Below are 24,606 nucleotides of genomic sequence, written 5' to 3'. Positions count from 1 at the left end.
GAGCCTTAAGCCCGTCTGTCCCAGGCGTCTTGAGCTGGTCTCCGTCAGGTCTCCTTTCTTTTTTACAGTTAATGGCAATGCTAGATATCCCTGTAATATATTTTTGCAGACCACTTTTCCTCCTACCTCCAGAATATTTCCTCATAGAATCTCCTCTAAAAGTAGCTTCCTTCCTTGTAGCTAGTCCCTCCAACAGCAGTGATGATGGCAGCTGATTAGCCTGGGGCTTCTTCATCAGAAGTCACTACTTAGTTGAGGCATGAAGTTTGGATACATATAAGCTGGATCTGCCACTGCTTTCTGAGGAAAGGTGTCTTCTGCTTGCAGTCAGTTCCTTTTTATGGAGAATACAAAAAGGAAAAAAAATTTCGTTTTCCAGAGCCCTATTGCAACCAACTTCCTCAGCAGCACTAGCAGCACTAGCAAGTGCATAGTGGTATTGATGGTCACACAAGTACAAAGTCATTTGAGCACAGGTCGCATAAGTTATGTCGGTGCCCTAAAAATGGCTAGGACTCATTTATCTCCTTTGGTAAATGTTTAGCTTATTTTGCTTTTATTTGCCCCCTTGTTTCTCTCAGTTCATCCATTGAGAAACCTACAGGCAAATAAAAAGTCCTACAGCTTAAAAGCAATGATGTATTGCATGCTGTGATCTCATGCATTTCACAGACTGTTGCTGACAGATGAGCACCCAGACGCTCCTTCACTGCTCACTTCGTTGAGAAAAATGCTCAGTCCTACTGTGAAAACTTCAAGGGATGAAGTGAATCCATCATTTCATGTATGCCAGATTCTTGCTTAATTACTCCATGGTTAAGAATATGCACTTTATTTCATATTTGAATTTATTTGATTTCACTTCTTCTTTCTTGGCTAGATTTAAAGTTCATATTCAATATCCAACATTTTCTTTACAAGAATTTACTGCAGGACATTTATTGTTTTTTAATTTTTTTTTTCCAAGATCCGAGACTCACTTCCATTCTCAAGCCAAGGATTTTACACCCTCGGTTTTTTAATATGTTTAAAAATATGTGAGTCTAAGACCTGTGTATATAACTAAACCCTTTTTTTTTTTCTTTGATAGGAACACTTAATAGCACTGTAGGGTGTCTGTTTGGGGCTAGAGGATACAAGAGCTAGAACTGGCACTGGTCACTGGTGTTTGCTCATGAAAGCACAGGTATCAAGGTGAATGAAAGCTTTGTTCCCTGTAGTCTCAAGGTCAGCTTCTGGGCATCTCGTGTAGCACTATCACCCCTCCAGTCCTCTTCCTTCATATGCTGTCAAACAGCCACCTAACAATGTCATTCCAGCCCCCACTCTCCTTTACTAGGAGTTTTATAAGCAAATATTGGCACATGTTGCCAATGAGTCCATGACAAGTCATGCTGTACTTCCCAGAAGTTTCAGGCATGGCTCTTCTGCTGTGCCTGCTATGCTTTTCTTTTTGACTCACAGACCCTCACAGGACTCATCATATTCAGGTCTTGTTTGTACTGTTCTGTTGCCCATGAGTAATTAAACCGAGCTAATGTGGCACAAGCAACATTAAACTCATTTAGAACACAATCATTTATAAAAACATGATTTCAGAAAGGTTATTAATAGCAGTACTCATCGAGATCTGTTCACTTACCTTTTCAGTGAAGAACAAACTATCTGGAGAGATTCTGAACCACCCAGTAACTCAATATACAATTCAAACTTTCTAAGTTGTTCTTACTTCATGGCCGCCGATCATTAGGGATCCTGCAGATCCCAAATGAGATCCAGGGATCATGGAGAATGTAGGAAACACACCAAAGAGGCCCTGTGTATATTGGCTTAACTTGTTCTGGGACTACGGACTTTAGGACAGTCTTTCTCTTAACAGTACTGGGCGTTACCTCTTGGGTACTCAATGTTGTTTAACCTGCACTACCAACAACATCAGGCAGAGGTCTCTTTAATGAGCACGACAGCACACAGGCACAACCAAATACAAATTAATTACAATCAATATCACCCCCACAGGGTGAAGCAGCAGGTGTAACAGGGTTTTCCTAGTCATCGACATTCCTTCAATGACCCCATCCGAGCAGGCAATCAATGAGTTTATTAGGGTAATTTTATCACAACTGTTTTGTCAGTCCTGTTAATTCCTCAGTAGCTCAACCAAACTGATTTTCATGCAAATCCACAGAACTCTGAGAAAAAAATACATAGATTTTTTAAAGTACTTTAAGTATCTCTTACTTGCAAAGCAGGGGGTTTAAAGTATCCATACGCAGAAGCTCATTAATCTCTTCTAGTATCACACTGTTCCTTAACAAGTGCTTTGTTCTCTGGCCACTTGTGAGTTGACAGAAACCTATTTACATACGTAATTCTGGGAATAAGGTCTTTAAATAGTTATTTTTTAAATGAATAGCTGTGAAGTGATCTAAAACTGTCAGCTTTTTGAGAGGTTTCTCATTCATTGGCAGTATTGTAAATTCTGCAAAAATGCTATTTACAACACTAACTTTAAAAAAAATGGCAGCAGCAGGAGCAGAAATTTCAGAGATGGCAGTCTTTAAATTACATTACAGTAGTTTATGGCTCTAACATACTTAGAGTGCACAGAATGTGTACAAAATGTAGCTGTTATGATTTTATCTATGTCCATAGAGGCAATTCTAACCCAGTTATGAGAGAAGCCTGAAGGCAGAGGATGGTCAGTACAGGCATTCTTAAAACAAACAGATCTTCCATCCTTTTCTTCCTGTTTACAGAGAAGGCTACACAGTGCTGCAGAAAACTGCCTGTTTTGTTGAGGGTCATTTGATGCTTCATATGTTTTCTACAGCCATTCCTTACTAACATTCATGCATGTATGATGTTGGAAAGCACACTCTGTGGTAATTTAACACTTATTTGGAAAGATATATGGAATGAAGGCAGATGTGGATTTGTGATGAACTTGGAATTGCTTTGTTGTGATAATGTATCATAATGTAGAGTACAAGGTGCATATGTTTAACATAGACCTGTTTGAACCTAAAAATTTTACAGGGGTTAAATAAGAAATTTTCAACCCTGGGGACCTTCTAGTTCAACACACTTTGCCTTCTTGTTTATAAATTCAAGTTATTGAGCTGTACACTTAATGAAGGCAAGGATTTGCATTTGGTAAGCTGCATTGCTGTGGACTATCATCTAAAGTGAGAGTTTAGACATGTGATTCAGACATAGACTTCTACGTTATGATACACCTTTGTAAGGGATAAGATTTGCTAATTTGTTAATTTGAGAAGTTGCCCTAGGGTATTAAATGTATTTTCAAATTCCAGTCTTCCATACATGCATGCTACTGGTGCAAGCATAATTTTTGTCTTCCAAAAAATAAGGTTTGTTATTTTTGTCTAATGAAAGCAGACAGCTGTTGTCTGCCAGTGTCCCACCAGAAGGAATGGCATGAGACAAGCATCATTCTCAGGCTGAAGAAGGGATTAACTCATCTGGAGGCACATTTTGAACATGAAAGTTCAAGCCAAAGACAGTAGATACCCTGATAACGTATATCCAAAGTAGTAATGGTGAGCTCCACAGAGGTCATTTCAGCACCTGAAAGAGAACTGGGTGGAATTTTAGTATTTATTATTGTGAAAAGTACACTTCACTAGCCATGAAGTGCCTTCTACAGGACTTCAGGTGCCTCTTTGAGCTGAACACACTGTCTGGGCTAAATGTAGGCACCTCCATGCTCACTGCAAATGACTGCATCCTCCTTCAGGGGCAATCTCCTCTTGAGACAGGAAAAATCATGAGGAAGAACAGAGGCAACAGTGCTGCAGGTGATATATTTTGTTATTCAAATAGAAAAGTAACTATGAATACGGGTGACATTTGGACTAAGATACTGGCCTGAACACATGGAGATGGTAAACGGAAATGATATATATAGATATTTTTCTGTACTTGCAGATTAATATCCCAGAATGTGTAATTTTTACCTCTATTTTCAGTCATCAGTTAACTTCTTTTCTTGGCCAAGTAGCAGTTAATCACAGGTTTGAATCATTAAGAGTACATGGAGATTATTTACACATGGTTTAAAACAAGCAATCAGTGGAAGGCCTCTCAGTTTGTAGTACAACAACCCTGCAGTAGAAAATAAACCAGGTAGTAATCGTTGGAGCCAATTGGAGAGAGAAAAAAAAGTATGTTTGCTTCACTTCTTCACAAGGTAAGTTTTATAAACTCTTTCTGTATGTAAAATAAGTCATTTCTGCTATGCTCAGGAACCTTGAGGTTTGGGTCCTCATGTTCACAGCATTTGGCCTTCCTTAGTCAAACCATACATCATGATACAACAAGGCAAAGGCAGGCATCGTATATCTTTTATAAACCAGTACGTTATTATTAGATAGAAACTGCTCTAGTGAATATTGCTACTCCCAGTTTCTACATCACTCAGGGTTTCATTTACTGACACTAGGCTTGTGGTTAGCAGCCCTGGGATACTGGGCCTAGGAACAAAGATCCTTTGAAGCTGCGCAAAGTGCATCAACAAAACTGTTGCCAGAGTGAAATAGTGACATGAAAGGGAAAAAAATAACATGATTTATATTCTAGGCAAAACACATTTGAATCAGTAAAAGGTTGACTAAATAGCCTCCAAGGATAAAGAATGCCTCTAAGCAAGATTTTGTGCTGTGTTGTGATGGTTACTGTGGCCCTTTAGACTGCATAACTCATAGTTTTAGTGTATTTAGGATGGCTTGGATAAACAGCTCATGCTTTCTTCAACCAAATAACATCAGGTCAGTGAAAGCCCTACAAACTATTGCATGTTTAGGCCTTGACAGATGCATTTCTCTGGGAGCCTCACAGCTATCAAGACGGAAACTTTTCCACCACTGGGACAAATCTGCACCTAGAGATATACTGTATACCTCAACCTGGTCTGTGTTGCTTCCTCATTTATTTCACTCTGAAATTGTCTGTGAATTGGGCTAGGCCCTCCATCTGATTAGTTTTTTGAGAAATCACAGTGAAGTCACTGAATCTCTTGCTCATGTTCTGCCTCTAGGAATCTCTCAACATCCCTTATGATGGGCTCCTGCTCTCCTTCTGCAGGACGCTCAGTGGTGAATCATGAAGGGAGAGAGGATAAACTGCTGTCTTGCTAACACAAGCGAAGCCTACATGCTGAAGTCAGTGGCAGCCTCTGCCAATATGCACCCTTAAAAGAAAAAAAAAAAAAACAACAGGGAAGAAAAATGAAAAAAAATGAAATGTGAATAGATGTGGAAATAATTTTTCTGTAATAGATTATTCCTATTCTGAAATATTTAATCAGTTATCCCTTGAGGTAAGAGAGTAAATCCAAGCAGACTTGCATTCATTCCCTCCGGCAGAATTCTGGGCAGAATGGATGGATTGTAGTGGATTTATGTTAGATGTGTATCTAATTTTGCTCACCCTGTGAAATAGCCATCAGTTTGACAACTCTATCATTTTCTGAAATTCCTTCTTTCAAGAAAATCTATTCTGTCAAACAGGCATCTTTAGAAAGCTCTGAAAAACAACTAACTATATATGTCTCTATTAGAAGCTCTATGAAGCCTGGCACTAGAATGATTTTGATCTAAAAGTTTTTGGAGGAGTGAAATGGAGTCCTTCCTCCATTCTCATGCTGAGGGTGCCAGTGGGAGCCAGGCAGCTGGCCAGTGTTTTTTGAGAGCAGTCCGGTTGCATGCTCTCTGAAATACCTTATTTGCTAATATCTCACTGTCCTTGAATGTACTTCTGCCATAATTCTAAAGGAACAAGATTGTTTCATACTTATGAGAGGTACAGAGATACTCAGTAGTGATGAGATTGAATGAATTTTGTCTGAGCAGCAGCAACGAATCAAAAAGAATTCTATCAGAGAGAAAGTCATTGAGAATAGGTCATCCTTCCTAAAACTCCTTCCAAAAGATGTGTATCAGAACTAGCCATAATTACTTACCCAAGATTTAAATATATGCATATGCTCTCAAAAGTATTGTACTAATAAATTGACTCATCTATAACTCAACTATATTTTTGTAGAAACACACATGCATAAGTTGAGTTGTGGAAAGCTATCTTCGGTTCAGACAACACAAATTAAATCTACAAAACTGTATCAAATAGCACCATTTATAGATTCACTCCTTCAGGAAGAGAAACACCTCACTAGTTGTAGAACACCATATCATACAACAGTAGGATTGGAAACAGACAGATTGTAAAATAGTAGTCAGTTTGTCCACATTTCTTTCTCTCCAAATTGACACACAACTATTTCAAACGATTTGTGAAAATCAATTTTTATTATTTAGCCACAGCTGTATTCACTTAGTTGGATTTGTGCTGGTCATAGCTTGAGATTATATAAATAGTATTAAGGACTGGATTTGAAGAACATCCTACAAACACTCTAAAATCTGAATGTTGATGCTCGAAAGACTTTCAGCACAGTAGTACAAGCAACATTTGCATGTGCAGTTTAAGTTACTGGGAGGTCTAATGATCTCTGTTCAATCAAACCTTTTTGTACAACGTTCATGTGTTACATTGAAAAAAGCTATCTTTCAAGCTTAAAGAAGACGACCTGAGGACCCACTTCTCAAGTGCTACAGCTTGAATTTAGCACATACAATTGAAGATCACATACAATTTTCAGTATTTCATGAATGTGCTTTTACGTGGAGAAAACGATGCAACTTTTTCAGAGTCTGCCTGACCCCATGGATTGACATCTGTGATGTCTGGACTTGAGCATAATCTCAAGCTTCTGTCAAATGGCATTTTGAGAGCAAAGCAAAATATCAGAAATAAAGGATAGTATCTGGAAACATCAAAAATAAGATTATAAGAAAAAAAAATCACGCAACATCTGCCTGTACCGCAACGCTGGAAAGGTCACAGCATTGCCTCATAATTCCCATTCAGTGTCACAACATAAGAGTTTGTAATCGATTATGCATTTTTATATGTACTGACAAAAAAAAAAAAAAAAAAAAAAAGTAATCCCTAAGAATACTACTACTATCATAAAGAACAAATAATTCTGTCACTGCTTTGGAGTTTTTCTCTTATCTGTATTCTTCAGTGTTCACAGGATTATTTTTTTTCTCTTCTACTGCTCTCAGCAGAAGACTGGAATACTTAGAAACCTCAAACATCTGACGTAGCTACAGAGTTTACTTTCTTACAAGCTCAGGAAATATTTGAAAGATAGCCAACACATCCATTAGGTATTTATTTCTTATTTATCACTGCTAAGATAAACTATTTATAAACTAGTTACTTATGATACTTAATTCTATGAAATCACTAATCTCTTTCTAGGCAGTAAGATTAAGATCGTTAATGGTATGTCAGCCTTTGCTTATTACAGGGTGTCTTTTCTATTTCTCAAAGCTCTCGTAATTCAAAAAAGGCATGCATGAGCTATTCTGTATTGTATTGGTAACATGGGCTCTTCAAGTACAAGACTGTGGTTTATACCTCTTTCTAGTGGGTGACCTATGCTACAGAGTGGCCTTCAATTTCAGTAGAATTTTATTGAGGAAAAATAAACAAATGCTAAGGGCTAACAAACTCTAGATGGAAAAGCTCAAGTTTATATTTTGTTTCTTAACATTTAAAAATATGCATTCTTTCAGAAAGCCACCATTAAGGTGTTTATTTACTGTGAAATCCACAGTGACCGCAGTCATCACCTTTCAAATGATGGGTTTGGTTATTTTATGGAATGCTTTTCAGCTTAGTGAAAAGCTGTCAGATAACCTCTGTGATTGATGAAAGCTTTCAGAGTGACGCTCTGGCTTTATAATCAAATGATTGGCTTCACTATATTCACTACTGCCTCAGGACAACTCATGGGCTGGATACCAATCATCTGGAAAGCAATCACCTGTCTTGCGGGTTTTGTTGTCTTGTTCTTTGCCATCTATTGCTCAGTCCTGATTTGTAAAACACATGAACAGGGTTATGATGAGAGCTCATGAAATTTCAGCACAACCAGTGATGATGGAAAGGACTTCATTTCACGTCTCAAGGGAAGCAGCATCATATACTGAAAGTAGAAGTTTATTTCTCTGCAAATATACTGTTGTTTTTCTGGGGCACTTTGTTTCTCTGTTTGAATGAAGGAAATTGTTTTAAGCCTAGATTTCAAAAGTGAGACTGACTCCACTGGTGATAAGTCTTCATTCCAAAAGCTAAGGGAACCCTAAGGTTTCCATAAACAGTAGCTCTTCTGGGGCACTCAACTCCCATCACAAAATGCTCTTTCTTGGTATTGCGGGCTTTGCTGTGACTCAGCCTGCCAAATTGGTTGTTTTGAAAGACTAGCAATAAAGCACCCTTACTGTAATGCCTTTAGCTTGGGATTTAAAGTCACAAAAAATGCCAAAATAGCCTATAAAGACACAGTGACTTACACTGCAGATAAAAGCAAAGCACAAAAATGCATACTAATGCAGTCTCCACTTCTGTGGGTGAAAAACAAACAGATGTGTAATGTACATTAGCTAACACTGGTTAATTCAACAAAAAAAATCTACGATAATATTCTCAAAAACTAACTTGTCAAAATAGCAAGTATTTTTAAAAATCCATATTCAATCTGTATGCAACGTTTTGAAAAATTGAGAAAAGATTGCACTAATTCGTTACAGTGCAGTAAGCACAAGGTGAGTAAAAGCTGAGCTGATATTAAAAAAAAAAAAAAAAAAAAAAAGCCTCCATTTTCCGTTTTATCCTCGGGATGGACTTTTCCCCCCTTCCCTGGCAGGCTCCAACACTCTTTTCCCAGCAGGCCAGTACATCTCGGGCAGCCAGGCCTCACAGGACAAAAGGACTTCACTCGGTATCCGCTACTGCTTGGACGGGCAAAAAGAGCGTGGGTGGGGCTGGAGAAGCGTGCAGCGGTCAGCAACAATTGTTTTCCTTCCCTCCTTCATGCCTTCTAGGCTTTTGAGGATTTGGGGCTGAGGGGCAGGCTATCTGCTTTCTTTATTGCTCTTTCAAGAGGTGCCATGGTTTTGCAGTGTCAAAACAAGTGCAGTTTGCCTCCTGATTGCTTCTGTGTGATGCACGCTGCTCCAGCTGTGGGGCTCCTTTTGCTGCTTCCTATAGTTTGTTTGCATCCTCCCTTCCTGCCTCCGGTCCTCTGCCTTCCTGTGTTGATGTTCTTTCAGCTGCAAATACAGTGTGTGTGTGCTACAGGGGGCAGCCCAAAGCCAGGAGGTACTCTGAAGCACTGTCAACCGTAAAGCATAGGTGATTCCCCCTCTTTTATGATGTTGGCTCTTGACATCATGGCTGCTATGGCTGAACTTGCCCACCAACATCCCATTACATGTTGGCCTCGAGTTGTGCCAGGGGAGGTTTAGGTTGGATATCAGGAAACAATCCTTTATAGAAAGGGTTGTTAAGCACTGGAATAGGCTCCCCAGGGAGGTGGTTGGGTCACCATCCCTGGATGTGTTTGAAAACAGTTTGGATGTGGTGCTCAGGGACATGATTTAGCAGAAGGTTGTTAGAGTTAGTGTAGTTTGGTTAGGTTGTGATTGGACTTGATGACCTTTAAGGCCTTTTCCAACTTGACCAATTGTATGATTCTATGCTGTTGCCAAACGAGATGTCAGCAGAGGGGCAGACTGGCACAGAGCTGTGACATGAAAGTGGGGTGAAGCGAAAGTGTAGAATTGAGTACTGGTACAGTTGTTTCCCTGCTCTGTCTGTTCCTAGACCATTGCCTGCTGCTCTCCTGAGCATCCAGCTGCCTGGAAGCTGTGCAAAGAAGCAAGGCAAAGCAGAACAGCACATTGCATGTGGCATGTGTCTCTTATAGAGCCACAATGCATGATGCAGTTCACATTCTACATTCTGATATACCTCTGAGTGTGATTAACCTGTTGTGTAGTATGTCATTACAGAAGGCAGAAAGCAAGCAGTTATTCTCACCTGACGGTTAAGCAGTAGAATCCCTCTAACATCTTTAAGGAGGAGGTGTTTCTTTCAGCTCTCTTGAGTTGCAAGGGTGTGTGGTAGCGGCCCCTCCAGTCTGGAGATGGCGAAGGTATATGAGATATAATTTACTTTGATCAGTGAGTGTTTGTGGTCATGGGCAGATATTTTTGAAGTGGCAGTTTGTCCTTTTTCTTCTCTATTGTATTTTATGAAGGATAGACTTCAATCTAGGAATATATTCAACATGTGAAATATTCAGAGGCTGGAGGAACTGCCTGGAGCCAAGATGCAGTGAGGGAGGAAGGACTGATTTTCTCACAGTTCTGGGCTTTCAGCTTGCTGTAGTCAAAGCTGAAGAAAAGTGGAGTGTGACAAGGTGCCTAGAAAAAGGTATATAAGCCTGGTTGGAATTGGAATTGTTACAAATCCATTAAATCCATCAGGTTCACCTAATTCAACCACTTGATAAACCAAGATTTCAAGTTGAATGAATTGCATTCTAAGTCAATTAAACTACTGTTAATGGTTGATAAATTTGGAGAAAAAAAGTGTTATGGCAGTCGTGTAATATGCACATTAAATGTGCTCTTTCAGAAGAGGGCAAGTTCTGGATAATGCTTACAGACAATTAAAAATGTTTAATGGAGTGAAATACGTCCACACAGAGTTGGGCTGGCCTATTGCTACTGCTTATGGCTCGGTAGGATTTGGCTTCGTTTAGCAGAAGTGTTTAGACTGATTTTCTATAGTGTCCTATGACCTTCTGTGTGGGAGGTACTAGGCTGAAAAGCTGATGGGAATATACTTCTGATTGTAAATGTTTTTAGTAAATAATGACATTTTTTAATTAAGTTTTTAGTAAATAATGACATTTGAGAACTTTTCAGCTGAAATTAAGTGGTAACATCAATGACTATTTTCAAGCCAATTAGCAAATAGCCTCATAATTTATTGGTTCAATTAAACTTTGGGGACTGCACTGTGACTTCTAGTCATTCTTTGCCTGGAAGAGTTCTACTGAAAATAATTTAGTATCATCAGATTTCCCTTTGTCCATGCAAAGATGAGGTAGTCTATAAAATTAGTATTTTAAGATTATTTTGGTATTATATGGATCAGAAGAATGTCTGTACTGAGGAGGTGTATTGGGATGAAAACTAAGAGCAGTCTTGAAATAAAGACAGGGAAGATTTGATGAAAAGAAGCTTCCTGAAGTATGGAGCCGTTATCCTCAGGTTATTTGAACACTTTAAGTGAGAGTGTTCAAACTGGCTTTACTGGAGCTCTGTCAGGTAGCTTTTAAAAAGGTGTTTTGTAGCTGCTTGGGAAAATGCAGTGAACTTTATCCATAATGCCAACAACTGATTGCTGGTTCACGGGCACACAGATGTGTTTGTTGTTCTGATAAAATTTTAAATTTCATCTGACTGTCTTTCTGTGGAGCCCCATAACTGGTTTCTTTACAATACTTCATTTTCTTCCATTTTAGGCATTCACTGTCAATCATATTGCTCTTTGCTTGGAAGCATTATAGCATAAATCACCTTGACTACAGACATCATGCATATGTATTTGCATGCTCCAGCTTCCAAATTCTGTCTCAGTCTCAGCAAAACTCATCAGCTAGAACCTTTATTTTCTCTGCAAGGGTTTATGCACTAATTAATCTCCTGCTGTCTTTGTCTTGAATAAGCTCTAGTGCTCTTTCAGTATAAAATATCTTTTCTGACTCTTGAATTATGGTGTTGGCTTTTTTTTCTGCCCTCTCTCCAGTTTTTAAACTTCATGTTGAAAATTGTCACCTTTTGGTCAGAAAAACAGTACAATTCCTATCCATTCCTGTCTTTGATGTAAAATCACCTCACTGGTCTCTCTCTTGTACAGAGATAAAATAATTGGCTGAGTTATATTTTTACTATAACATCATGCTAGTGACTATACTCAATTTATTATTTTCAGGATCACTGCCTACCAGGAGATGATTGCAGTCCTACCTTGCACAGCCATTGCTGCCATTCTATTCAGGTGAACAAATTTCTGGCTCTTCCCTTCTTGTATTCATTTGTACTTGGCAGAATTAAGCATACGTTGTTTGACTTGGCCCACCCTTTCTTCCAAGCAGTCCAGGGTTCAAGTGAATCGTTTTTCCCAATGCTTTGTTTACTCTGTATTTTTTCCCTTCCTTACCCTCATGTAGGAAATGTAACTTCATGAGAAATCATATTGTTGTTGTTCTTCCTCACTTTTTTTTTTGTTGTTCCTTCTTGAATGTGAATTCTACACTGTTATAAAATGGTCTCTCCATTTGTGCAGCCCCTTCTACCAGTATTCTGAGGTGCCAGGCTCCCATATAGATATAATTTCCTTGTAAAACTTTGTTGGAGGACCTGTATGCTATAATATCGTGGTGCTGTACTTCTTGAGGTGTCCACCAAACATTGGAGTATCACCTTATGGAATAGTTCTAAGGCAAAGACAGGAGCAAAACATTAAGAGCTCAGTAGACTTTTCAGTATCTGAGTACCTGTGCCAGTGGTTTCTAACCTGTGCTTGGAAGATCATTGTTTGTCACTAAAGCTATGGGTGCTCATCTAGGGTGTAATACTGTATTACACCTTGTAAACAAAAAGTATGTACTTAGTAGACTGTATTTTTGCACTTTTCTGATTCATTGGACAGATGATGTAAAATCACCTATTAATACTAGCTGCCAAATGATTTTAGAACCATCTTGACTTATTTGATGTACTCACGTTTTTAAACAACATATCTGTCCCAAATTGGATCCTCTGGCTATGTCATCATTTCTAGAATCTAATGTGCAGTTTTATAGGTAGAAAAAGTTTATGTATATGTACATACATGTTTTGTATTCTTTCACCCTTATTGCTTTAAAGCTTTAGCAGTGTTTTGTAGTGAAACATTCTTTCACTTTTCCTCCAAATATTGTTGAAAGATGATGCTTTTAGCCCTAAGCATCATTTTAGGTTGTTGTTGCTGTTTGTTTTTATAATGTACTGTAATACTACATTACATTAGAATATGGACATGAAACTATAAGCAGTAGGTTACCTGAGATGGAATTTATTCTTGACCTTATCTAAATCCACAGTGCTGGGTCCCACCATGGGGTCAGCAAATACCCATGAAAACAAATACCCAGAAAAACAAAATGCTAGGATGGGGCTGCAGACATAAGTAAAACAGATTTCATCATTTATTTCGTTTTCATTTCATTTCATTCATGGAAAGAAGTACTCTTGTCCTCAGCAGGGAAAGAATGGCCAAGTGACTGCATTTGGGGGCTGCTTGTTTCCAGCATTCTTTAGAGATCTTTCCCCTGATCCTCTAACTGAATGCATTACCACTCTGAAGGATTCATCATGCCAGTTCTGTAACTTTTGCAAGATGCTACACTGGCAAATAGGAAATTCTCCTTTACTTAAAATGATTAATCCAAGTATAGAGATCACAAATACCTGTGCTGTTCCTACAAGAAAGACCTTATCACAACTCTGTAAATCACTGTTTTAACTGAGAAGTACAATGTACAAAAAACAAAACAAAACAAAAAGCTAGAACTTTGCTCTTGGGTGATTAAATTCCCATAGTAACTGTAGTTACTAATTTACAACTGGGAGTTCTCTTCTATTTACAGAAAGTCCTGTATGTTGTGTTTGCCTGTTAGAGGTGGCGGTTGCTTGTTCATTCAAAAATATGTTTTTCTATATAAGATCTTACAATACAACTGCAAGTCCTGGCATGGTTTGCAGAATTCTCAGCCTGTGCGAGAGACTGAGCTGCCCTCTGTCCATCAAAAGTAGTCCATATTTCAGTAATTGCTGCACTAAAATGGTGCAAGTTAAAAATTACTCTAGGACCAGGTCTTACTTGGAGGAATGCTTAGCTTCAAATGCACTAAGTGTATTTATTGAAGAAGTCTGGTGCGTATGTGTAAAAGTGTAAATTCTCCTTTTGCCAGATACTAAATGCAATTGAGCAGTATGTGGGTGTTAGCATGTTGGAATGTCAGCAGAAAGGCTACTGCAACCTGTCTGACGACAGTGATGTGGCAGGTAGAAATGCAAGAAATGAAATCATTAAAACTCTGGCCTTCTGCTTTCCGCTGAAAGTGAGACTGGGAAACTGAGTTTTCCCACTGATTTGTTTCTAATACTACCCATCTGGTGCCCGAGTGCTCACAACCACTCTCAGAGTCCCAGATTTAAACAGTTACTTTGTTGTGTTTCAGGAGGCACTTCCTAATGGCGCTGATTTCATGTTTATTCTGGAATACATTTGGCTTTAGTACAGCTGTGGGCTCTAAACCCAACATACTTTTGTTTCTGGCTGATGATCTCGGCATTGGAGATGTAGGATGTTATGGGAACAATACCATAAGGTAAAAAAATGTCTCAGAAAAATATATTTTACACTACAGAATATCTATCCTGAGTAATTAAACCTAACAAGAAAATAAGAGCAGTTCTTAATTCAAGGCACTGGTAGTTCAGTAATTGGTACATTAAAGTACCTGTTGTTTCTATGCACACGGGAATAGAGCCTAAATAAACAATGCACAGTGAAAGGGAGAAAACATCATGTTTTCATTTTGTTTTTTATTTTTTTCTATTTCCTCCCCCTCCCCCCCCCCATGTGCTAACTCTCCAATTACATATTTTAGTAATAAAATTTTCTCTCATTTTCATTCATGAAATTCTTAATTCCATTTCATACATACTTCCCTGTGCTTTTCCAGTATCCATTTCAACTCTTCCTGCTGCTGTAGTCCATTTATCTGGGAGAGCTAGGCTCATAAAATTTAACTATTTAAAGTTATATGCAAAATCTTAAAATATAAGTTCTATGTAATGTTACATCACTCTATTATGAAATAAGCACTGCGTTTAAAAGCATGATGCAGAAAGTCTTGGTTCCAGTAGCTCTATGTGCTCTGGGAGACTGACTGAATAAACTCTGAAATTAAGGATCTAACTGGGTTGAAAAAAAAAAAATGAACAGCAGGAGTTTTGGCATAAAAAAATTACCCTCCTTATATAAATGTCTTTCCATTTTAGTTTTGTTTTTAAACTAAAATTACAAAAATTGTAAAAATAAAGTTCAGGACACTTCTTTTAAAAATTGAAATTTTATTTTAGGACCCCAAACATTGACCGCCTGGCAAGAGAAGGAGTGAAGCTTACTCAGCACATTGCTGCAGCTCCGCTCTGCACTCCAAGCAGAGCAGCTTTTCTCACTGGCAGATACCCCATCAGATCAGGTTGGGCCTATTTTGAACGACAGATTTCTAATGTACAGAGCTGAGGGACGATCTAATAAGAAGGAATGGAGGAGAATTCAGCTAATTCCTCACCCTGAGTTAGAAAGTGCATAGCCAGTGTCTGTAACTTTCTGTAAGTAATTTACAGTCAGAAACCACTGCCTCACCAGCTGACATCAGCTTACTTTATAGGATTCAGAAAATCTTTATGATGAAAATAGATGGCTATAGGGAAATGCCAAGAGTACCGTTTGTCATTTCTTTAGTACACCAGAGCCTGGGCTGAACTGTTGGAATTCATTTTGATGGTGATGGTTAGAGATAAGGTTGAAACGAGGCTCCCAAGAGGGAAGTGTGGAAGTTCATAGCCAAGATAGTGCAGAAAGTCACAAAACTGAAGTGACAATGGGATACTGGATCCATTAACCACCTACTTGAGACACATTTTGGAAGACTTAATAGATATCTCCCAGTAGGAGTTGCATAGGAGAATGAAGTGCTTACATTAGGAGAGCTAAGTGGAAAATCAATGTGTTGAGAGAGCTATATCTCACCTAACATTACACAACATCCCCCTGAGATAGGGCAATGCAATTATCTCTCATTTTAGATGAGGAGCAGAGAGGCCAAATGATAACATATACTCAGAAAAGCAGAAAAGAGAATCTACTATATACTCTATATACTGTCCCCACCAATTAATTTTCGGCTTGATGGTAAATCTAGCACTAGGCAGCATTTGTTTTGAAAAATAACACTTGAATTTAGATGTGCTATTGCTAATGGGATGCACCTACCTTTGAGATATGCCTAAATTTACATTTAGTGAGGAACTCTGCTGGCTATAGGTTAAGCACCTGACCTGGGGGCTGACAGGAGCATCCCAGCCTTTGCAAGCAGAGCATGAGACCATCAGGGATGATCTGAACTATTTCTATCAGGGATGGCTTCCAGCAATCAATACCGAGCACTGCAGTGGAATGCTGGGTCAGGAGGGCTCCCTGAAAATGAAACAACTTTTGCCAGACTTCTACAGCAACAAGGCTATACCACTGGGCTGATAGGTAAGTGAAAATGTTTTAGTAAAAGTTTGAAAAATGATTTAATTACATGAATTTAAGCACTGCACTTGTCCCAAATGGTTGATGAACATGATTCCTTTCCAGAAGATTGAAGGCAGAAAACAACACCTTGTAATTACAAGACTGAAAATACTGTGATCTAAAGAGTTTTAAGACAATACAGGTATTTGCACAGGGCATGTGAAGCAGGAAGGATTAAAACCTAACCCATTATTATTATGGGTGAGCATTTATTTTACTTGGCTTAAGGCTTTTGAATGTTTTGCCCACTGAGAGAGTTTTGTTAACTTTGTTATTTGTTCCAAATAACAGTCTTTGAGCATTTCAAAAGCATTTGAGGCAAAAGGCAAGGAAACAAAAGAGGATAGGGGAAGAAAGGAATGAAGTCTGTACCCACAAAACAGGTGATGAAGCACAAGTGCCTCACAGGTGATGCTGTGAGGCCTCAAAGAGGCACAGTACTGTGGCAGTTCCCTCAAATGAAGCTGAGGAAGATAGAAGGACATTAGAGAAACACTGTCCTGGAGCACGTGCCTTCCTGTCTGTGACATTGATCAGACCTCTACAATTTCAATTTTCATCATTCTTTTTCTAAATACTCTAAAATGGACTGGCGAAGTATTTCTTCTCCCTTCTGTCCTGCTTTTATTACTTGCTCAAGTGAAAGATACTTCTGCAATGGATCGTTTAGTATAAATTAATAGGTATATCCCTTAAAGCCAAGGAGTTCAGCTGTGCCAAAAACATTGTCATCTCCAAGTTCTGAAAATATATGTGGCTGCATTGAATTGAAAGATAATGAGGTAAAGTCTTCCTGGCTGAGTCTATAATTACCTGGCAATCATGTAGACCAGCAAACCTCAGGGTTCTTTGATCCAGCACATTTTCTAAGCTTTTGTCTGCATGCTCTGTTTGGGAGACTAGGCAGGGATAGAGTGAAAGGTTGTTTTACGCCTTCTCCTCCTCTTCATATTGAATAAGGACAATGCCTAGGAAATCATTTTTCTGAGTCTGGTGATCAGAGTGTTTGTCAACACTGGCCAAGAGTTTCTTGGATATTCTAGTAAATTTACAACGTATTAAAAGAAGTTGCAAATAAAGCAACTCAAAGTTAGGAAGGAGGTATATTAAAGAAAGCAGCTGGTGATTTAGAGACTATGATCCCCTGATCCTCATTGAAAAGAAATTGAAATCCCATCCTCAACCTTCATCACTCCAGTACCTGACCTGGCCATTTTGCAGATTTCTCTTTTTATTGTGTGACCATTTGGGGTTCGCACATTAGGACACAACATTTACCCATCAAGCACTGGTTTCATCATGCTTGCTTGTGCACTTTGATGCTTTGATTCACCAAATTCCCAAGGAAGTACTTGCAATGCTACTTGAACATCTGTTCAAGTTGTCCAGTTAAATGTTCTGATTTTTTTCATGCTTTAAAACTTTCAGGAAAGTGGCATCAAGGTGTAAACTGTGAATCCTTCAATGATCATTGTCACCATCCCTTAAATCATGGGTTTGACTACTTTTATGGCATGCCTTTTACACTTATAAGCAACTGTCAAGAAAACAAGCCTCCAGATATGGATGTAGCCCTTCAAGACAAGCTTTGGCTTTACAGTCAGATAATTGCCCTTGCTGTTCTTACTCTTGCTGCTGGAAGACTGACTGGTTTGGTTTCCATCCGCTGGAAGATAATTGCCTGTTTCACGTTGGCGGGCTGCCTTTTCTTCATTTCTTGGTACTCCAGTTATGGCTTTGTGCAGCGTTGGAACTGCATCCTAATGAGGAACCATGATATCACTGAGCAGCCAATGAGATTAGAGAGGACTGCTTCCCTCATGCTGAAGGAGGCAACGTCATTTATCAAAAGGTAAAATGGTTGTCTGTAATTTTCTTTAGAAGTGATAGGAGGCTCTGGACTCTTCGAATAGGGTATTTTTTTCCACTCTAGCTATAGCCATATAGCTTTTAAAAATATAACTTCTTAAAAGTCATAGCCAAGTTTTTTATTTAGAAATTTAAATTTTAGTTGCCCACGTAGAAAAAGACAACAAATAAGATTTCACCGAATTATACATAAACATCTCATCATACACTGTAACCTAAAAATAATAAATTTCTTCCATTATTGACCAGCTAATTCTTACATGTCACTCTGCAAGCCTCATTTGTGCTTTTTCTCATAATCCTTATAAAACATGAGATAAAAGGGGAATGATGCACAAAATTATTCCGTGTGAAAATCTCAAAACATTTAGCTCCATTTTCATGTCATTCGAACACTTGAGAAGGAAGCTGACTAACAGCATTAATTTACTACTAGCTTCAAGTTCCTCTTTGGCCTATACAGCCCTTGATAAATATTTCTGTGTGCCAGATGTCTTTCTGTAAAACAGGGAGAGTAACTGTCCTTTTCTTAAAAGTATATTTAAACATATATACTGAAAAACTTTAATGGCCATCTTAGAAAAGCCATGTCAATCTAGGTAAATACAAAACTATTTCCAATTGCTTTTAGTTAAAAAAAGAGTCAGAGACATGCAGCTGATTCTTAAAAGCACTGCACGAGTGCCATGCCTGTTTACACATGGGAATCTGACTAAAAACCTGTTTGTCTTGTCTACATTTCATGCAAGAAAGCAACAATAAACTAAGATCAACGGGGTTGCATTGTATGTGGATACAGTATAGACCGATTGTTTGTGTCTGTGCACTGATGAATATGAAAACTTTCAAAATATTTCAAATGCACAGCAAAAATTATGCTTCTTTGTTTTTAAGAAACAGACATGGACCATTCCTTCTCTTTGTTTCCTTTCTTCATGTTCACACACCTCTCTACACCACAGTGAAATTTCTTGGGAAAAGCCATCACGGTTTGTATGGAGACAATGTAGAAGAAATGGACTGGATGGTGGGCAAGTATCCTTGATGAGGGATTTGTTTCAGATATGTATATCTGTGTGATTTAAAGCAAGAGAAGTAATAAAGCCAGGTATCCACAGCAATCTATGCTGTTAAAACCTTCTCAGAACACACTGCAAAATATCATCAAAATGTTATACGTGTGAATTGATCTTTCCAACTGCTTAATTGGAACCCTGATGTCTCTCTCCTTAAATTTAAGGCAAAATTTTAGATTTACTTGACAAGGAAGGTCTGAAAAATCATACATTCACATACTTTGCCTCTGATCATGGAGGACACTTGGAAGCTCAGAATGGTTCTACCCAGATGGGTGGCTGGAATGGCATTTATAAAGGTAAGAAATGAAATACAGCTTTACATGTTGATTAAAAACAGAAACACAATGATGTAACCTAGGTGAAGTTGTTAAGGCTAGAGTGGGTTACGTTGTTTTCTGGCTTGAAATACAGGCAACAAACATAGGTGCTTTAATCTTACTTTTTCTTTCAGTAAAATGTAAGCATTATTACACATCTCTTTGATAACAGTACTATACAGTTTGATACCTGTAAACTATTTGGTGTTCTCAAGCAAAAAGCACTGAATAAAATACTATAGATCCCTTTAAAGCTCCTCTTTTTCCCCTGCTAGGCCCCAAATATGTTTGTTCCTGATTTACTTTTTTTTTTTTTTTTCTCATTATTTCCAGAAATCATTGCCTATTTGATATGAAATAGGGTAAGGACACATTGTGCTATGACTTACAGCAACAGTTTAGCCCCCTGTATGCCTCCAAACTCTATGTAAGTCAATGATTGGCATAAGACCCAAATGACTTTGGTGATGCAAAAAGACTTCACTCACTACTGCCTGCTTTTTGTGCTGTGAATTATGATTCAGCCTCCTGAGCAGTGCAGGAGAATTCTAAAGCCACAAGATATGCATTCATTGCACTTTCTCCCATCTGCCCCAGCAACACTGAATCATTAAATCACTTCCTCCTGTGTTCTGCCATGAGCATGTGCTTGGACAGGACTCAGGGTTTAGGCTCTCTTACCACCAGTGAACCATCCACTTCTTGCCCAAACTTCTCTTGTTTTTACTTTCCTAAAACAGGTTTTTTCCAATTACAAACCTTCTTGAGCTTTTCTGCAGGGCACAGCGGAGGTCTAAGACATGGAACTTTGGCTCCCACATGGTGAATGTTTTGATGCCAAGCAATGGTTGCTGGCTCTTAGGGAAGGTCTTATTTATAGTATGCTTGTTCTCCATCTCTTTCCTTATTTCATCTCTGGTATCAAGATGCTGTATTGTGTTAGTTTACGTTAGTAGCAAGCTGGGAAAAGGTGTTTTGCTGTCATTTTAAGTAACGTGCATATGATTTGATTTCATAGTTCAGATTTTTTGCTTCTGAGTTTAGGGATATTGCATTAGGAAAGTCAGATCCAAATCTCAATTTGAAAAATACAAAAGATGTTTAAGGCATTTGGAAATATTTCTGTGTTAAAAACATGTATTTTCTTCCAACACTTGAAGGGATCATATAAACAGGAGGGGGTGTGTCTGTTTATGAGAGTGGATAGTGATAGGACAAGGGGAAATGGTTTTAAACTAAGCAGGGGATGTTTAGGTTAGATGTTAGGAGGAAGTTTTTCACTCAGAGGGTGGTGACACACTGGAACAGGTTGCCCAAGGAGGCTGTGGATTCCCCATCCCTGGAGAAATTCAAGGCCAGGCTGGATGTGGCTCTGGGCAGCCTGGTCTGGTGGTTGGTGTCCTTGCACATAGCAGGTAGGATCTTTGAGGTCCTTTCCAACCCAGGCCATTCTATGATTCTATGATTCTGAAGGGAATCCATGGCTACAAAGAGAAGAAATATTTTTTAGAGCTGTTTGTTAAGGTAAGATAGTAATTCTTAAGTTTTGTGTAAATTTAAACAGAGTATCGAGTGTTTCTTCAGTCTTGTGTCTGCTGCCTCTGTGAATACTTCCTTGTGAGTTTGCCTCTGAACTGTATATTGTTTAATTTTACTGCAGGTGGAAAAGGCATGGGAGGTTGGGAAGGAGGGATCCGTGTGCCAGGAATATTCAGGTGGCCAGGAGTGTTACCTGCAGGCATTGTTATCAATGAACCTACAAGTCTGATGGATATTTTTCCCACGGTTGTTCATCTGGCTGGAGGAATATTGCCACAGGACAGGTATGGAGATATTTTCAGTAGGAGAAATTGAACGGAGAGTTATCAACTAAATAATTTCAGTTGGTTTTTTTTTTTTTTTTTTAATAATCCAAGGAGATCTCCCATCTATACTGTAGTCTCAAACCCAGTCTAAGATTTTAAACTCAAAAGCAACCCTCCCTCCCTTCTCCATACACACCTGGATATGCCCACAGGTATGCATGTGGCCACAAGTCTTGTTCATTTCTAAACAAAATTCAGCATCGCTCAGGAAAGAATTGATGGCTGAAGTTATTTTGGTATCAAATTTCCAAAGTTATGGACACATACAGACTCCTCCTAACAACATTAAGCCCGTACTTGTTCAAAAGATTTCTACAAACTCCTTTGAATTTGCTAAACAATTATGGGATCAGTATCAATTTGTCTGAATAAAGAATATTATTCCAGTAGACCAAACCCTAAATACTGTGTATGTATTACTAACTGGAATAAGTTTCTCCATATATTTTGAAAATAGCGAATTAACTCAATAAATTAAAAAAGTCTAAAGGATTTAAAATGTTGGCCTGACAATCTGCTGGATGTGACAATATACAGTTAACTCTGTCAGGTTTGTCCCTTCCTGAATATTCATTACATTAGGGTAATCGACGGACGAAACTTGATGCCTTTACTCCAAGGAAGAACTCAAAAGTCAGAGCATAAGTTTCTCTTTCACTATTGTGGATCCTACTTGCATGCAGTGCGATGGCACCAAAAGGACAGTAAGTGTAAACGTTTCCCGTTAACTACAGTATAAGATTTCTTCTCTTGATATCTTTCTTGATGTATGATGGATTTCTTGCATGATGACATTTATCTGTATTGATCTCTGAGATTTTTGAAATTGTTATGCATTATATACCAGTAATTCTCGCTAGCTGGAGCTGTCTTACAGCTAAAAAATACTTGTAAGTAATAAAGGAAATGCATTATAGGAAGTGGGATGGAAATAGAAGCTGGCTGCCTACTACACTTGAAGCCTGATACGTCTTCTTCACTGTTTTCTATCTTCAAACTCAGTACTTGGTGCAAAGGATGTTATCTGTGGTGATGTGAAAGCCAGGGTTTGTGACAAGAGGTCTCCTTAGTAAGCAACCACTGCTTAAAGACGATTCATCTTTTCCTCTACTGTCTTGTAGTTGTGCCATAAGATTTCTTTTCTGACAGGTGGAGCTGTCTGGAAGGCTCATTATGTGACCCCAGTCTTTCATCCAGCTGGGGCTGGGGCTTGTTATGGAAAAAGAATTTGCCCATGTTTTGGGGAAGGCGTGACCCATCATGACCCTCCACTGCTGTTTGACCTCTCACGAGACCCTTCTGAGTCCCAGCCTCTGTCAGCTGACACCGAGCCCCTCTTTGACACTGTAATAGAGCGGATTGGGAGAGCCATTGAAGAGCACCGCAGGACACTGACTGCAGTCCCACAGCAGCTCTCCAGGTACAACATCATCTGGAAGCCATGGCTGCAGCCCTGTTGTGGGATGTTCCCGTTCTGTTGGTGTGATAAAGAAGGTGAAAACACACAGAGTTAGTGAGATGGATGACTGCTAACATGTCCTTTGGCACTGAGTCCTTTGCTGACCAAGCGTTCAGAAAATAATCATGTCCTTTGTCTTGCAAGCCAAGTGAATGAGAATAAAGTAATTTTGAGTTGAGATTTACTCTTTTATTCTTTACCACTAAACAAAGGTTTAAGGAAATCCTGTCCGGTGTGGTAAAGGACTGGAGTGGAGAGAGTTTTTTACAGATTTAGATCTAAGAGACAGCTGTAGAGGGATATGCCTAAATTCTGTCTAGTTTATGCCTGCCCAAGCAGGACAATTTGGAGAACTCCAAAGAAACCCTAGTATGTCATGCTGACTTAGATAAATCTCTGTATGATTGCAGTTGTGCTTCTGTGGTCTATGATTCATGGGCATTCTCTATCCAACATAGTAGTTTGTCGTTATTGGTTTCTGCATTTTTCTGTCATCTTTGCAGAAGTATTATTGAGATGTTGAGTGATTGTGATTTTGTCAGGGATAGTTCTCATGCAACTTTACTTGATTGACAATAACAGATATCACAAAAAAATATGAAGTTGGAAATGTTGAAGACCAGTATAACTCTGCAATAGTGACAAAGAAGAGGGAAGCAATTTGCTCTTCAGTAGGAGGTCCTGATGCAGATTATGTTGGCATACAGTAGTTTTATTGTATAAAAGTTGCCAATAAAAATGTTTGGATAAATACCATGCACTGTTTCATAGTCAGTTAGCAAAATGTGGTCCTTTTGAAGCTCATAAGAGTTAATGTTTAAAATATTTGGCAGTCATATGCCTATATTTACAAACCATAGCTCCTAAGAAGGGATCATGCCAGTTCTAGTTTAAAAGAAAACAAGAACCAACCAACCAACCAAGCAAAAACCTAGTGGTATGACCCTAGCTAGGCTTTCTATGGAGGCACATGACTGTACTGAAGATTGCAGTGAAATTGCAGAGACTTTAATGCTTTAAGCTGTACTATTGGCTGTTCCTCACAGGATGTATATGAAGTCAGGTTTTATTATAAGCATACTGCTAAAACTCTGTACAGAAATTGGGTTTTGAAGTGAGTTAACAGAAAGAGATTGTTTACAGATTTTGCAGATATATTTTTTTCTCCCCTTACAGCTGCCCCTGCAAACATTTTACTTGCTCAGCTAGTCTATTTGCTTCATTTTTCTTATCTCAGTGTTTTTTCATTAGCATTACTTAGAGATGATGCAAATTTCTGTTGTGTCATTTCAGTCTGTTGTTTCTTTACTACTACAGAAAACTTGTCAAGGTTATAAGGGGATGTATGAACGCCTGCACTTCCTTTTAGTACCCAGACATGAGAAAAAATAGAGAGTGCCAGTATAAAGCACCCAGTGACTCAAAATTAAGCTTTTGCTGGCAGAGAATTTGCAGTAGTGAGGAAAAAATATCTCCCTGTGCTTTGGTGCAGTGAAAAAATTCCATAAACTGAAAAGGAGGAAATAGTGCAGGGCTCAAAATGTATGGAAATGTAATGTTCTTTCTGCTTCATTGCTATAAAGCTTTTTTTTTTTTCTTTCTTATAAAAGGTCTTGGTTCAAAGCTTAGTTGTGCTCAAGACAATACATAAT

General features: G+C 38.6%; 2 protein-coding genes across 6 annotated transcripts in view; both read left to right on the top strand.

Moving 5' to 3' along the window:
* Positions 1-72, top strand: part of LOC122177415 (arylsulfatase D-like) — a 14,085-nt gene extending 14,013 nt beyond the window's left edge. The window contains exon 12 of the mRNA XM_042866792.1: positions 69-72. Coding sequence (XP_042722726.1) covers positions 69-72 — 4 coding nt within the window. The remainder of the gene's footprint in view (positions 1-68) is intronic.
* An 8,729-nt stretch (positions 73-8,801) lies between these two features.
* LOC122178180 (arylsulfatase D-like) lies at positions 8,802-23,132 on the top strand. 5 transcript variants are annotated; one of them, XM_042868180.1, is made up of 12 exons: positions 8,828-8,936; positions 10,201-10,371; positions 11,941-12,006; positions 14,234-14,383; positions 15,141-15,262; positions 16,204-16,326; positions 17,794-18,217; positions 19,129-19,265; positions 19,475-19,609; positions 21,291-21,453; positions 22,078-22,199; positions 22,645-23,132. In XM_042868180.1, exons 3-12 carry the CDS (start codon positions 11,960-11,962, stop codon positions 23,007-23,009), a joined length of 1,788 nt encoding a protein of 595 aa, XP_042724114.1. In that variant the 5' UTR covers positions 8,828-8,936; positions 10,201-10,371; positions 11,941-11,959; the 3' UTR covers positions 23,010-23,132. The 5 variants fall into 5 exon arrangements, with proteins under 5 accessions (XP_042724112.1, XP_042724114.1, XP_042724113.1 ...); XM_042868183.1 differs by lacking the exon at positions 8,828-8,936 and adding an exon at positions 9,953-10,090; XM_042868178.1 differs by lacking the exon at positions 10,201-10,371 and having other exon boundaries at positions 8,802-8,875.
* The last annotated feature ends 1,474 nt before the right edge of the window (positions 23,133-24,606 follow it).

This window comes from Lagopus leucura, unplaced genomic scaffold, assembly GCF_019238085.1.
Source record: "Lagopus leucura isolate 7727_CA_CO unplaced genomic scaffold, USGS_WTPT01 Super-Scaffold_100001, whole genome shotgun sequence".
NCBI classification, from domain to species: domain Eukaryota; kingdom Metazoa; phylum Chordata; class Aves; order Galliformes; family Phasianidae; genus Lagopus; species Lagopus leucura.
Note: the sequence above shows the minus strand (reverse complement) of the source record. Positions and strands in the feature narration are given on the sequence as shown.